The sequence below is a fragment of the Oryzias latipes genome, chromosome 6 (genome assembly GCF_053564925.1).
Source record: "Oryzias latipes strain Hd-rR chromosome 6, Olatipes_Hd-rR_3.1".
Classification (NCBI taxonomy): Eukaryota; Metazoa; Chordata; class Actinopteri; order Beloniformes; family Adrianichthyidae; genus Oryzias; species Oryzias latipes.
Genome location: NC_136242.1, coordinates 8,765,316 through 8,780,699, shown reverse-complemented (window position 1 = coordinate 8,780,699; position 15,384 = coordinate 8,765,316). Strand labels below are relative to the sequence as shown.

General features: G+C 40.2%; 1 protein-coding gene across 1 annotated transcript in view; it reads right to left on the bottom strand.

The window, feature by feature from the left end:
- Nucleotides 1–15,384, bottom strand: part of LOC101173626 (copine-8) — a 123,544-nt gene that overhangs the window by 21,880 nt on the left and 86,280 nt on the right. The window contains exons 10-14 of the mRNA XM_023955579.2: nucleotides 13,173–13,214; nucleotides 11,559–11,634; nucleotides 5,135–5,191; nucleotides 2,858–2,919; nucleotides 2,530–2,576 (exon numbers count right to left, since the gene is read on the bottom strand). Of these exons, the coding sequence (XP_023811347.1) occupies nucleotides 2,530–2,576; nucleotides 2,858–2,919; nucleotides 5,135–5,191; nucleotides 11,559–11,634; nucleotides 13,173–13,214 (284 nt within the window). The remainder of the gene's footprint in view (nucleotides 1–2,529; nucleotides 2,577–2,857; nucleotides 2,920–5,134; nucleotides 5,192–11,558; nucleotides 11,635–13,172; nucleotides 13,215–15,384) is intronic.

Here is a 15,384-nt window from a genome sequence, read left to right as displayed (position 1 = left end):
GCTGCAAACAGGTGAGACTCAAAAATAAAGTGAGATATGAAAAATTTATAGCACCATAAAATTGCTAAACATCTTCTGAAAAAAGTTTTTATAACCGATCAATTGCAAAACTTAGGTACAAAATACTAATTTCTATACTTTCTATACTGAGAGACCAAACATTGAAAAAAGCATTGTGTCAGCTGTTAAAATTTGTTTTAACAAAGAATATGAACAAATAACAATAATCAGAAGCCTGCAAAAACTGTTTTCACATTTCTGACAAAAAAGACATGCTATGCCAAAATACTGATCAAAAGAAAAGAGAAGCAGCATCTGTTCCTTTCTCTGTAGCCTTCAGCCTTCTGCTTAGTTTTAGGTTGGTAAAGCTGAAACATTTATGAAAGTTCAACTCCAAAAGTGCCTTCATTTCCTAAAATAGTTGGACACAGATGTTGTTGAAAATATTGTTTAAATATGTTCAAGTATTGAGTTGTTTCCCACAATTTTAAGCTTCAATGAAAACATCTGGAGCATTCTGCTTCACAGACAATAACCCTACAGGCGTTAGGCATTTGTATCATATTTGATACACGCTACGCAGGCATTTCTGAGACCCCTCATTAGCATGAGCTCTCTTGTCTCTTTATGCAGTTTAGACAGATACCTCTAATTCTTTTTGCTACTCTACGACAGGAAACTAGCATCAAATTACTATGTTCTTCTGTGGCATAATTTCCAAATTGTGTTATGCATTATTAACTTGTAGGAAGAAAAAAAACATTGCTCATAAGTGACAAAGTCTTCAGTGAGAAGAAGCTAATTTTGTTTGGTGCCAGTTAATGCGCTGGAAGTGCTGTTTACCTACGGGGCTTTGAAAAACTGCACTACAGGAGGAAAATGTGATTTAAAAAAAGTGGGTTTAATAACCTCCTGTCTGCATAATAACAAACTTCCAACAGGAAGGTTGAAGCTACAGATAAAGAGAAAAAACACCCTTGGGGGGGGGCTTGTTGGCCCTGTCGTGTGGGGGGGGGGCTGCCTGAGGGAGGGGGAGGGCCCACTATCGCTACGGGACCTTGAAGGTTTGATGGGTCGGGGTCTCCGCTGAGGCAATCGGCGGTCGCCCCGGCTGGTTGGGTGCCTCGGTCCCATCGAGGCCTGACCAGAGCTCTCCCAGGGGCAGCGCCTGTGGGCGGGGGCCTGGGCTTGCTCCGGGGGGGGGGCGACGCTTTCTGGCTCCTCTCTCTCTCTGTGTGGGGTGGGTGGTGGCGGGGCCTGGGGGGTGGGCACCTAGGGGGATGGGACCCCTGGGCTGAGGGGACCTGGGCCCTATGCTGGGGGGGGCTGGGGGACAGTCTACCAGCTGTACCCAACTTACCCCCTTCCTCAAATAATCTCTTATTAGGGTGATGGGAGGGGGGCTACTTGGCAGTGGTCCCCCTCCCAGGGTTGCCGTATGGAATAGCCCCCCCCCTCTCGCTTTTATTTGCACCTAAGACATGTAGGGCCCTTGGTCCCCTACCCCATCCATGGTAGGGGGTACTGGGCCCTGACAACGGCGGCCGTAATCCCTGGGTGCTGGCTTCCTGGGACCGGCGGCCCCCTCTCCACGCAGGGAGAGGGATCCCAGAGCCTTCCGGCAAGACCAAGAGCCGGGGATCACATCCCACCTGAGCTGGGGGTGTGCGAGTCCCTGCGTGCGGGTCTCCCTTGGGGGGTCCTGCCTCGTACCTGGGGTTGGGGGGGGGGGGGGGGGGATGCCCAGAAATCATGGGTGGTGATGAGGTGCTCGTCTGGGGCTGTGGGCACTCTTTTGGGGCGGGCCCCTGCGTTGGGCCCTCCATGCGCGGCGGGGGGGCTGCTCTACATGGTTGAGCTGGAGCTACACTCTCTTTCCCCCCGTGCCTCCCTGCTCTCTGGCTCTGGGGGCCCCGTGGCGTTCTTGCTGGCCCTGGTCTGGGTGGCGGATGTGATCACCGGGGGGGGGGGGGGGGGGGGGGGGGGGGGGGCTCTATCTGCTGCCGTGCGGGCGTTGGGGGGTTCTGGCTGCCGCACCTGCTGCGGCGGGGCTCTTGGTGTGGGAATGACTGGGCACTCTCCCTCCTTCTTTTTCCATTCCATCATCCATTTTAGAGGAACATAAACACTCACTTAAGCACAAAATATTTTCAAATATGATTAAAATGAATAAAGTTTGGCCTCGATTACAATAGGGGTTTATTCAGACATACCTCTGGTTTGTCAGAAGATTCATAACCCCTGATTTGTTAAAGTAAAAAATGTCCAACACAAGAGGCCTTCAGCTCTCATCTGTTTGCCCAGCTGTTGGACAGGACAAGTTAGACAAAAAAAAAATACACCCTTCAAACTTTATCATCCTTTTCTTTGAAGTGAAATTAAACAGTTGAAGTGTCATTCAGCTGAGTTGACTGATAAGAAACGCCTGAAGAGTTCAAATCCTGTGCTGCATCATTAACTGCCAAACCTTTATCTGTCTGATGCACTTAAATGGTTTCATTAACAAGAGTGGAGCTTTAAAACACTCACCATTTGATGCTGTGAAATCAATTGCCACTGTGAAATTAATCTGTGTCCTATAAAAAAAGAAGTGACATAAGGAAAAACATGAAACCATCAATCATGTCAGATTAGACCGCAGCGTGTTTCAAAGCATGCAGCAGAGCGCAATTAAGCAGCAGGTTATCGGCAGCTGTCTGTCTTAATATTAGAGCAGAGAGATAACACCAGTCAGTGATCCTTTCAGTCTCTGCAGAGTCAACACTGCTAACTGCAAGTGACACAAGATTTAATGAAGAGGATAACGCAGCTGCCTCACTTGCTTTTGTATCACTTGCTGTTGGAAATGTGAACCTACCCGCCTCTGATGTAGTCCAGGAAGGACAGCTCGGTGTCCACCAGGCAGGAAAGGAGGGTCACCTGCCGGTCAGACAGGCGTGTGAATGAGGCAACAGTCATTTTTACAGCGCAGACAGTTCATCTCTATAACTCAACTTGTTTTGAGGTTAACCTCTTCTTCACATGGGCTGTTTTGCTAGCCCCCAATCGAAAAAGGACTAAACATATGTCCACAAAAGGTCAACGCTTTGGTCAAAAACTACAACATAACGTGTCAGATTACTGAAGAAGGGCCCTCCCGTCATACTTTATACACCTGGATCCAACAAATGATATATTTCTTTTGGTTCTAGTAGAATACACAGATATATAAGTGAAAAATAACCCTTTATATAATGGATTACGCATGCATACTCAGGTTTGTTTACAGGCTGAAATGATTGCTTGTGTTTTCCATACTGTAGTGTGTGGGAGAAATGCTTTTAACACCCCTTTAACAGAGTTTTTTTTTCCCCAATCATTTGGGAATTAAAAGATAGGAGTTTGCTCTCATACATGTGAGCATCTTAACTTAAAAAAAGGCTTTTCGCTCATTAATGCTAAAAAAAACCCACATTTCTTACATTTCTGAGTGTTACGCCAGCCATAGAAAAAATAGAAAAGTCAATGCCGTCACCACTCTTTCATAGTATGAATATTGCCATGTTGGAACCAGATGAAATCAGTAAGAAGTGGTCTGAGTAGGTCAGAGTACTTTGACCAATCAGGAGTGAGCTTGCTGGAAGGCCATACCTTTACCACTTGAAAGCAGGCTACACAAAATCTGTCAATCAAACGTGCGAACATTCAATGTGAGACCACGTATTTTTATTGAGGCATCTGATTGGCCAGTTTGTAACTTGAATAACTTACAAAGAAAACATATTATGAACAAAATAGGATTATCAAGAACATGTTAAAAATAGCAGATTATTTCTCAATAGACGTCCATGGTTTTGTCCGAATTCCTTCACTACTCACTAGTTAGTGCACTATAGTCTAAAGGGTAATTGCCACCTTGTCCAGTGCTCTTAAAATTCCCAGAAGTTTCTGCAAAAAACTAGTGTTTATTGATGCTGACTAGATTTGCAAATATAGACCACAATACATTGCATTTGATGGATTTGTCATTTGAAAAAAAAAAATTTGAATCTGGATTTTTTAAATAAATCATCCAAGTTTTGATCATCAGCACACGGTGGATTTATAAAAAGTCTTTGTGAAATTTTCATCTCTATTAGGTTTTTAATTTGAGAAATGTTGGTTTTTTGGTAAATAAATGGAGCAGTGGTTAGCGCTCTTGCCTCACAGCAAGAGGGGCCCCAGTTAAAGACCCATCTGGGGACACTGATACAGAACATCAATGGGGGACCTTTCTGTGTGGACTTTGCATGTTCTCGCCGTGCATGCGTGGGTTTTCTCTGGGGAATCCGGCTTTCCCCCATCGTCCAAGAACATGCTTCATAGGTTAAGTGGTTACTCTAAATCGTTGCCAGTTGTGAATATGAAAGTGCATGGGTGTGTGATTGTGGCCCTGAGACAGACTGAGGACCTGTCGGCCAAGAAGTGGACGGGATAGGCTCCAGCAGCCCTATGACCCGGAAGGGGAACAAACGGTTAAGAAGATCAATGAATTTGGCAAATGGCTGACGGCATATTTGGTGTTTGAAAACAAATACAATAAAGGTAGTGAGCCTGGTGTCCAGATTGCATAAAAATCTTGGGAGTAGTCAGGGAATTCAGACAATCTATGGAATTTTGGCTTCTTGAGTCAAGTTCTCACATATAGTCAATGACTTTGCTGCAGCATCATTTGCTGCATTTTATTCACTAATAGGTTTAAATCTCAATATTACTCAAAAAATTAAAAAAAAAAATCTGGAGAGACTATTTGAAGCAGAGCAAGCTAGAAGACAACTGCTTTAACTTCCAGATGTTGCCTATTTGTCCTCTGTTATTAGGAGCAGCAGGAACTTTCACTGCTCAAAATCTGCTGAGTGAAATTTCACCCACATGTTGGCAGTGATTCCATGAAACGATCCAATTTACATCACAGGGAGAGGAGTCATTGTGCACCAAAAATTCCCAGCATGATGGCCAATAATGTGGAACTACTGAAACATAATCCAAAAATTATAATAATTTTAAAATGGTTAAATTTCTCCTAAGTGCAGCTGAAGCAGAATGATAGCAGCGTGTCAATCAGTTTTATGTTTCAATAAAACCTTCTTCCGTAGGCAAATGTATAAAGACTCACCGTCCCTGAGTTCAGGTACTTTTTCTTCTTCTTTCCTTTCTTTTTTGGATTCAGAACCTGTGGAGAGACAATAAGCCTGAAGCTGGTTTCCCTGTTGTGCTTCAGAGACATCACAGCAGTCAAAGTTTGCCTTTTGTGTGGCTCCTCCTGGTTCAATCAGCCTCAACTATTCAGAAAAACTGAATGAAATGCCCTCGCAGCCGTATGTGATAGACAGACGCCTCAATGGCACATTCCAGGCAGAAATATCAGGGAATTCGCTTTTCTCTGCTTCTTGCTCCTTCTCGTGCCTCAACCTGCTGCTCCCAGAGGAATCAGAACAATTCATCCAAATCTGTTGGGCTCAAAGTGATTATTTACAAACTGATGAAATGAGAGCTCGGGTCGATGGAGTAGAGGCCAAGGCGACATTGATCTCAGGTAGAAACACACAATCAGAGGTGATCTCCTTCTTATGCTAATCTCAGAGTCTTGGGATTTAGTGATTTACCGTAATGAAGCTCCGTGTCTATATAATCTGCATGCTTTAAAATAAATAATCGGTCAGTTTCAGCATTGACCAAAGGGAAACGTCAACAGTGAGAGATGGTGCTGACTGATGTCTGCTTTATAACAACATCTACATTTATGTCTGCACTGGTCATACCTCTACAGCTACAGACACACCTGGGATTTAATGTGCGTTCAAGAACAACGTGCAATTAGCCCACGATGTTTGTAACCCTTGTGCTATTATAGGCACTTTAACATTGGGAGTTGGGTCATCTAGACCCACTGGACAGTGCGCTGAACCTTTTTTCTTCAATGATTTGTGATCTTCACTGGTGTCCATGGATTACATGAAATCTTTCCACCTTTATCCACCTTTGTCATGGTAGGAAGAACACGTCAATGGAAGGGTGGGGTCATCTAAGATAGTACAAGGGATACTGGACAAGCAGGGAAGGGGCATCTTCTTTTTCCACTGTTTACTGTCTTCTGCCACCTAGAGTTGGAAGAGGCTTGGTGTGAAATGTTGAAGCAGTGCAAATTTCACCAATCTTGCTCCAGACTTTTTCTTTCACAGCTCTGTTCCTATATACGAAAGACTTGGTGTCATAGAATTCCATCCAGGCACAAACCACAATCATAAATTTATCCTGTATTAAAAGTGTTACCATTCATGCATCAGTATCAAATCTGAGGCCCTGATTGGTCAAAGTTCAAATTGGTTTAACCTTAAAAGCGTGTTGAATAGCCGCACGTCTGAAAACGGTCGTAGAAATTTGCTCAGATTGGCATAAACCTGAGAATTTTGAACACAGAAGCCCAAAACGTGCATTTACATAGACTTTTCATTGGAAATGGTTGCTTTAATGCTAATTGCAGAGGCCGGTGTGAATGTTGCTTGACTGAGTGGGGTATTTCTGCATCCATAAGTGCTGACGAGTGTCAAAAACCAGCTCGGTGGTAGAGTGTCTCCCCTGAGAATGGAAGGTTGTGAGTCCAAATCCATAGTCAAGTCATGTCAAAGACTCTAAAAGTGTCTCCCTGCTTGACACTCACCATTTGATTGGGAGGCTAAACCACCAAATCGTTCCCAAACGCAGCTGTGTCTTCAACTCACTGCTCCCCCAGGGAATGGGGCCAATGTGGAGAACAATTTTCACAAATCTAGGTGTGTGACAACTAATGACACTTTAACTTAATTGAAAATAATTGTAAACTTTTACAATACATATCAAGTACTCCCTGCATTATTCATCTGAATACCAGAGGTACCATCTTTTTTGGAATATAAGTGCATCAGCCAAAATCAGAAAAAAAAAGCATAATAACGAGGAAAAATATGTCATATTAGTCGCACAAGAGTAGGGAGAAATGTATCTAACAATATACTGGAAAAAGAACAGACATTTTATCTTGAAAGACAAATCATAATAACAGATTTAATATCTGTACATTTGACAACCCAGCATATTGATGCTTGTCAAGCTTCATGAAACATAGGAGGAAACTAGTATATTAGTGCAACATATGAGAAATTATTCCAATAACCATAGCATAAAAAACATGCTAACAAGTCATCTAATCTCATTATTTCACTTTAAATCAATAAATACGTCAAAAATTTTCGTCCTCTGATTCTCTTTGAAACAACTCCGCCAAACCCGACATAAGACTGAGCGGCGCTTCTTCTGCATTGCTGTCAGTTTCTGTCAAATAGTGATACACAACAGTGCCCTCCAGAATCTGTTGCCATTTATTTATTTTTTTAAATCACATAAGTTGCACCTAAGTATAAGTCGCATCCCCATCCAAACTGCAAAAACCTTATACTCCAAAAAATAGGTAGCAGTTTTCCCAATCCTAATCTTTTCTTTAAAGAAAAGAGTGCTGAGATCACATTACTTTGTAGATAAAAAGTTGTTTCTTTTTTTTCGGCTATATTTGGGATAATCTTTGCCTGCAACTCTTCTCACAGTGTGTGTAAACATTACTCATCAACAGTTTGTTGGTGTGAGGACAGCAAAGGATGCAGTGATCAGTTTACATCACCACCTATCCCATCACAGAGGCTCTCAGGATTGTGTGCTAAACATTCAGGCCCCATCGAATGAGCAGAACGTCCAGCAGAGCATTCGCCAGCGTCCAGACCTATGACAGCATTCAGAAAGAAATGACTGTCTGAATTAAGCATGCTTCCAGCGTTAAGAGGAGTAAACTTGTGGACATGTTTGTGCCCAAAATTAATAATAAATAACATCAATTTCCTCCCAGCAGAAATAATGTCATGAGCCTTCTTTCAGTGAGGAAACACCTTCAGTTTCATTTGTCTGTGCGAGTATATCAAGTATATTAATGTTTATCAGAATTATTGAGAGATCCAGGCGTGCCTCAAACAAGCAGCAAAGGAATGGAACAGAAAAGAGACCAGTGATTCAGAGTGTGGTATAGCTGGTAAAGGTCAAAAGGGATCTATTGTGTATTTTTTGTATCCATTTCACTTGGAAACTACCTTCCTTTGGGATCTTCTCTATAGGATAATTTAATCAAAACATTGGGTGTGGCCTAGGTTGGGGGAGCCAGTTTAGCTCGTGCTGGTTTGCGGCGCCTTCCGTCCGTGAAACCCGGGTTCAACTCCGGGCTGCTCCCTGTTCCCTTCTCTACGCCGGTTCCAAGCCCGGTTTGAGAAGGTTGCGTCAGGAAGGGCATCCGGCGTAAAACGTTGCCAAATTTACCATGCGACTTGTTCGCTGTGGCGACCCCTGATGGGAGAAGCCGAAAGTGGAAGATTGGGTGTGGCCTAGGTTACCTACTGTTTAGATGGTTAGATAAAGTGGTTTTTATTGTTTTGTGTTATTCATGCTCTTTTAATGCATTTTAACATAAACAAAAATTTACTTCTTAGTTTTCTCACCACTGATTCTGACTCTGCTTTGTCAGTTGACTGCATCTGCTCCGCCTCTTCCATTTAAACAGGACATTTTGTTTTGATTAGTTTGTGTAGAATTTGTCTTCATACTTAGAAACAACTGCCGTCTTTTGTCTTTTTGTTTGGCATTTTTCCCTGCACTAAGATGAAGCAAAGTTTATTTCTGTTTTTTTTGTCACTTCTTTCCAGTGATGAAGTTGTAAAATGTCTCTGCACCGAGTTTCTAACATAGCCTCGTCTGGCAACTCTGGCAACGTTACTCAGCTAATGTTGCAATTCAACTTGAAAGTGGTGTTCATGAGTCCATGAGTATCCATGCCTGATGCCATTTTTCTTGATAACTACTTAAATGTTGATGAGATTCCAAATAAGTAAGGGATAATAGCAGACAAAGTGTGCATTACCAGAAATTAACGCCTGAACTGTCCGACGCAAAGTGCGTTAATTTCTGATAATGCATTTTTCATCAGCCATTAACTTGCTTATACCATGGTGACTTACAAAATAAATAAATGTATCCGTTTTAGAACATTATTCTTGTTATTTTCTTTTTCGGTTTAGGTTTCACATAAGGCGGACTGTTTGTTACGTAGTGTGCCGCAGTGTCACAGTAAAATGACAATGAGTGGCACTCATGTTTTGCCGCGAAAAAGAAGGTGGAAGTTTGCGATATAATTTATTCTGGGGCTTTTGGGAGTTTATTGTAATTTTTGAATTTTTTCCCCCCACACATTTTTTGTAAAATAACGACAGGAACAAGCATTTTGCCAGGCCGCTGCTCCAGCCTGCCAGAATCTGTGCCCCCCATTAATTTGCACGACAATGAACTCCCACATGCCACAGAATAAAGTATATTGTTAACATCCACCTTCATTTGAAGCTTTTCAGGGCAAAGTATAAGTGCTATGAAACTAATGAACCTTGCTAGAGACGGGGGAAACAAACTCTGGCAGGGGAAACATATCCTGGCACAACACCGGCACCGATCTCGACTGCAGCGGCAAAGGAAAGCGATATATATATGCTGAACGTCACCATGTGTTAAAAAAGCATCAGTTCCGAGAAAAAGTTCACCTCTTACTGCTTGTTTTTGTCCAGATGATGAAGCTAAAGGTTGTTTTAAAGAAGCCAGTGTAGTGACATAGAACATTTAAGCTATGTGACCGAACTTCTTTTTTAGGCGTGCTGGTATCACCTTTTAATGAAATTAAATTGCAGATTCGATTGCAGATTCAATTCCCGCCTTGCACGCCCATGAGTCGAAGTGTCCTTGGGCAAGACACTGAACCCCACCTTGCCTCTGGTGGTAGGCGGGCGCCTGTGTTTGGCAGCGGAGCCGCCACCAGTGTGTGAATGTGTGAGTGAATGTGTGTGTGACTGGGTGAATGGGTCTGTGACTGTAAAGTACTTTGTCCTTGTAGGAAGAAAGGCACTATATAAGTATACGCCATTTACCATACGCCATTTTAGAACCAATTAGTTCCCCTGTCGGGCTGAACATCAAAATTTTTTTTCTCTAAAAAAAGTGATGCGATGGTGCTTGATGTGTAGACACTCATCGAAAAGTTATGAATCCACTTAGTGTGCAGAGTTGCTTCTTTCTGAAAGCAGCTAAACTGTACCTTTTTGTTTATTTTAAATGACAGTTTTTATCAATCTCCATTAAAGTGGATAGTGTTGTGTGATCAGCTGTTAAACTGGACTTAACCCTTGTGCTATCTTAGATGACCCCACCCTTACATTGACGTGTTCTCACTACCATGACAAAGGTGGATAAAGGTGGAAAGATTTCATGGAATCCATGGACACCAGTGAAGATCACAAATCATTGAAGAAAAAAGGTTCAGAGCACTGTCTAGTGGGTCTAGATGACCCAACTCCCAATGTTAAAGTGCCTAAGATAGCACAAGGATTACTCACCCATTTGTATCAGGGAGTAGTGAAAATGATGTAATTTCTCAAATAAAAAGTTATGCAAACGGTATTTTAAAGACACTCCCATGAAAATGGTATTTTTGGTGTTTTTAACAGGTCATATATGAAAAAAATGTATCTTAAAACTTCATTTCTGAGTATTTCTTTATTCAAATCGTTGTGGATCTGGGGCAGACAAACAATGCAGCTTGAAAAGGGACATATTTGTGACGTCTTGTTTTCCTCATCCAGGCTGGCATCTGGCTCAAAACTGGATAGCTTCAATACTTCTCGCCATATTTGTTGCATCACTATTGTTAGGTTGGGGTTGTGAGGGGCTGTTAGCTAGCGGGAGATGACGGGAAGTAGGGGCAGGTTTACTCTGCACCAACAGTCCAGTCCACAACTCAGTGGTGAATTTCTAATGAACTCCTGCTGCTCTGTACAAACTAGGTGCCAAAGAAATGACAGTTTTTTTTTTGTCTTGGCTATAAAAAGAATAATAATTAAAAGACCACTGGGAAGACTTTTACAATGGATCAAAAGATGAATGTAGCGGGACTATAAGTAACATAGTCATATTAAGATTTTCCTATATCTATAGGGTACACTAAGATTCGTGGGGAGGATGTTTTCTCCTTGTTAGTGGCTTCAATCCTCTGCTGTTGAATCAAAGTACCTGTGGTAATTGTTTGTGTCATTCCTTGTCATCATTGCTTCATACCTGGATTTCCTGCTTCCTAAACTACAGACCAGTTACATAGCATTTCTGGGCTTTAAGCTTACATATGAATGAATGTGCCAGCAGTCCTAAACACAGCTTAGAGTGTATTTTTCAACAAGAACGTCTTCTTTTCTGAAGTGGATGTCAATATGAAAACCTCACATTTCCCTAAAAAAGATCAAACATAAAAGATTGAGGAACTGAAACAGCTGCTGTCAACTGTTGCTGGTGGGAGATGAGTGTGTGCTGCTCTGATACTTTAACCCTGAATGCTTTTGATGCATCTATGGAATAAAAAGCTCTCTAGCTCTGTTTAGCCTCAGTGTGTATTAGGTTTATTGGTTCGCTTTTGCTAGAAAGGAATTTCTCACCTCATAGATGTGGAACTGCGACTGGCTTCTGGACATTTCTCTGTAGCTGGTGCTGAACTCGCCAATGAAGTCATGCCTGTAGAAGAAAAAAAACATTTTGTCTAGACCCCAAAGTAATGTTTTTTGACAAACGAAACCGTGATGTCAGATAACAAAAAGAGCCTTTAGAATGATTAAAATGTTTGCTTAAGTAGAAAAACATGTTCTTATGTTCTGTGTGGTAATACAAGACCTGAAGTTTCACTAAGAGGCTCTAAGGTTCACACAGTAATAATTTAATGGAGATAATCGGTTAGGTTTCGACATAATTAAAAGCTCAAATCAACCTGACCTTAACAGGTCAAACACTTCCTGTGCCAAAAAAACAATTAGTGACCAAATGTTCCACGAAAAATTAACTTCAGATTCAGTTTTCACTGACACCTTAAATGTGTGCCGGACTGTCGTTGAGTGACAACAGCACCCTAATGCATGGGTCCTCAGCCTTTTCCAGGCCACAGACATGCCAGACAATATTTACAAAGATCCCTCCGGCTGAAGTGGGTGTTCGAATATTTTTTAGCTTCCACTTTCTTTTGGCTTTTGAAAATAAAATGTATCTTTATCCTCTGTAAAATCTCTACACCTGCTGTGAACTGCATTTGTTCACTAGATTTCAGGTTGGAACCATTAAAAAGTGATACAGATTTTCTCTTGACTTATAACCGTCAAAGTGGAAGCTACAAAATCAGACGCCAACTTCAGCCTCGTCAGGTTTTTAAGGTGCAATAGAGAGAAAAAAGGTCACTAAAATCAATATTTTCTAAGTATAATCACAATCATGAATCCACCATTTGAAAAACTTTATTAGCAGCATCTTTGTAATATTAGACAGCGGGTTGCTGAATGTTCTGCATTATTATTATGGTCTGTTGGGAACAACTGTCACAATAAATCCATGTATGGAGTAAAGACTTCTGGCTTTTGACTTTTAAATTTATTTTATTTTATAGTCAAAGGCTCTTCTCTTGTTTCCTCACAGTTTTTTTATGTCAAAAGAAACTTTTCAAATATGCTTGTTTTTGTTAACTTTGCTAGCTTGAGTTTCAATTTAGCGGTCAGAGCATCACTTTTGAGAAAGTAATAGATGGATTTTTGACATATGACCGAGCGACTTGACATGTGTCAAGAATTAGTTAGATGTGGTGGAGAGAATCCAAAAGTTTTCAAAAATCAGACTTTCTTCAGAATCAGATTTGAAATAAAACAGAAAAACTGTAAGTCGTGTTTGGGTAATGGTCTGTGGCCTGGGGATTGGCAACCACTGCCCTAATGCATTTATGGAGGTATGCAGACATCAACTCCAGATTTTGCTGTTTGTGTTTGTGTCATATAAACAAAAAATATAATTTGGGGATTTGCAATGATTTACTAAAACCAAATAAAATATAAAAGCGTTTATATAAGGGTAGAATAGTAAATTACACAATTTTTTCTCCAAGGTTTACCTTTCAGGGGTAAAATAATTGATACTTGTAATATGATTAGATAGGAGATTTTTGTGTTATTGATTGATTTACTGGCATCATGATTCTGATCAGACATCATTATAGTAGAATTTTGTGCCTTCCTCACCCCCCATCTCTGTCCCAGTCGTACACCTCCACTTTAATGCTCCTGCAGAGAGAAAAGACAACAGAGGAGGAACAGGAATGTCTTTATCTTATATTACGGTTTATGCGGACAACCTAAAATAATAAAGAGGCAGTGATTTTTATTAAAATATTATTTTAAGAACACAAAATAGATACATAAATAGGACTTAGACAAAACCGGAACCACACATGCCCACAATTCCTTCAGAGTTCTCTTAATATACAGTATTAACCTCTAGATTAGGAGCAGCGAAACGCAGAACTGACATGACACAAAGCAATCGAGCACAAACGATCTGTGGTTCCACTGAAACTTCAACTACAGCAACCTCTTATTTATTTATTAAAATTTGTTTCAAACATGTTAATAATAAAATACAGTCAACATGGCACAATATGTTACATAATAATGATTATAATAGTAATGGCAATAATAATAATAAAGAAACATGTTTGAAAGGAAGCAGGCATTAAAAAATAGAACTGAGATAAAGCTACAGAAGTTGTAACATTTTGTTACATTAAATATGTCATTAATAAACAGTTTTGGTCCTAACACAGAGCCTTGTGGCTCACCACATGTAATTTCAAGAATATTTGAAGTTTATTGATCAATGTTAACATGTTGTATCCTTCCTGTTATGTAAGGTTTGATCCAGTTCCATGCTACACCTCTTTTTCCAGATCCTTATAATTTACTAAGTAAAATGTTTTTGGTCTATATTACATATATTTCTATACATTGTCTATCATTCAGAAAAGTAGTCATAATTACATTTTTACCATACTAATTAATTGATTTGAGATTAGATTTTTCGTGAGCTGATCCGGTTCAGAACAGAAGAGAATGGCTCATGCTGTAACATAAAGTGTAGCTTCAGTGGTTCTCCAAATCACAGCAGGTTGGACTGCAATGGACTTCTAACATTTTAGTATAGCAAGCAATATTTTTTCAAAGCAGAGTTTCTTCATGCCATCCTCATTGCCATCCTCATTTCACCATTTAGTGAAAGCAGTACGGTAAGTGACTTTTGACAAGAGCAATATTTCAATAAATACAATTTATTGGAAAAAAAAAAAAAATCACACTTTGCTGACCAACCACGTGTTATACAATTTTCAGGTGGGGAGGGCTGGGGAGCATGAAGGAACCAAATTGCAGAGACGGAGCCACACGGTTCCAGGGCAAAAGAGTATAATATTTTCTATTTATTTATTTTTATTATCATTAGTATTATTTTTAATTAATTAATTAATTATTTTTTTAATTTTAATTTTTTTTTAATTTTATTTTTCTTATATTTTTTATTTTTATTTTATTTATTTATTTTTATATTTAAAAAAAAAAATTTAAGGGAGTTTAATCTTAACAAAAAGCGCTGCAGAGCAGGAAATCAAAACTAAACTCACTGTGGGCAAAACATGGAAACATGGCAGAAGACGGTTAGGGATGAGACGATAGCGACATTAGAGACATTAATGACGTCACATGAGAGACATGAATGGACCAGCACAAGAGGAAGGCAGAGACAAGACTATACAGACAGGACTGACAAGACACAGCTGAACATGATCAGGAGAGATGGAGACCAAGGAAGTAAAACTCAAGAACATGACAAAACAGGAAACCTTTCAAAATAAAACAGGAAACAGAACTCAAACATAACAGAACAAGATAGAAAGCAAAAACCAATACAAAGAAACCCAAACCATGACAACAATAGTAACTGAAAGTGCTTTAAAGTAGGCAGTCTTTCAACTTAAAAACCAAAATCTACAGAATGCTCTCAGCCCCCACACCCCCTTCAAATATAAATGACCATGTCGATAAGAATAGAAACTTATACATAAGAGAAAAAATAAATTTAGAAATAGAAATAAAACAAAAAACTGAAGCATTTGCTTCTTTAAACTTAACGACCCACTGATGAAAATTGTATTTTTGGTGTTTTTAACATGTTCTTGTAGCACTTGTCTTGATGATGGAGGACATATGTACAGAAAATTAAGATTAAAAGTGTACTATACTTTAAGGACTATCCTAAAGAGTAATTGCCATAAATGAATCATGAACCCAGCTTTTGACATACGACAGAAAACTTATATCCAAAGGGTAGTTTCATCCTATTTCAGTCAAATGATCAGTAGTTAAGTCTAATATTATTAGGAAGTGGAGATTCTTCACTCACACC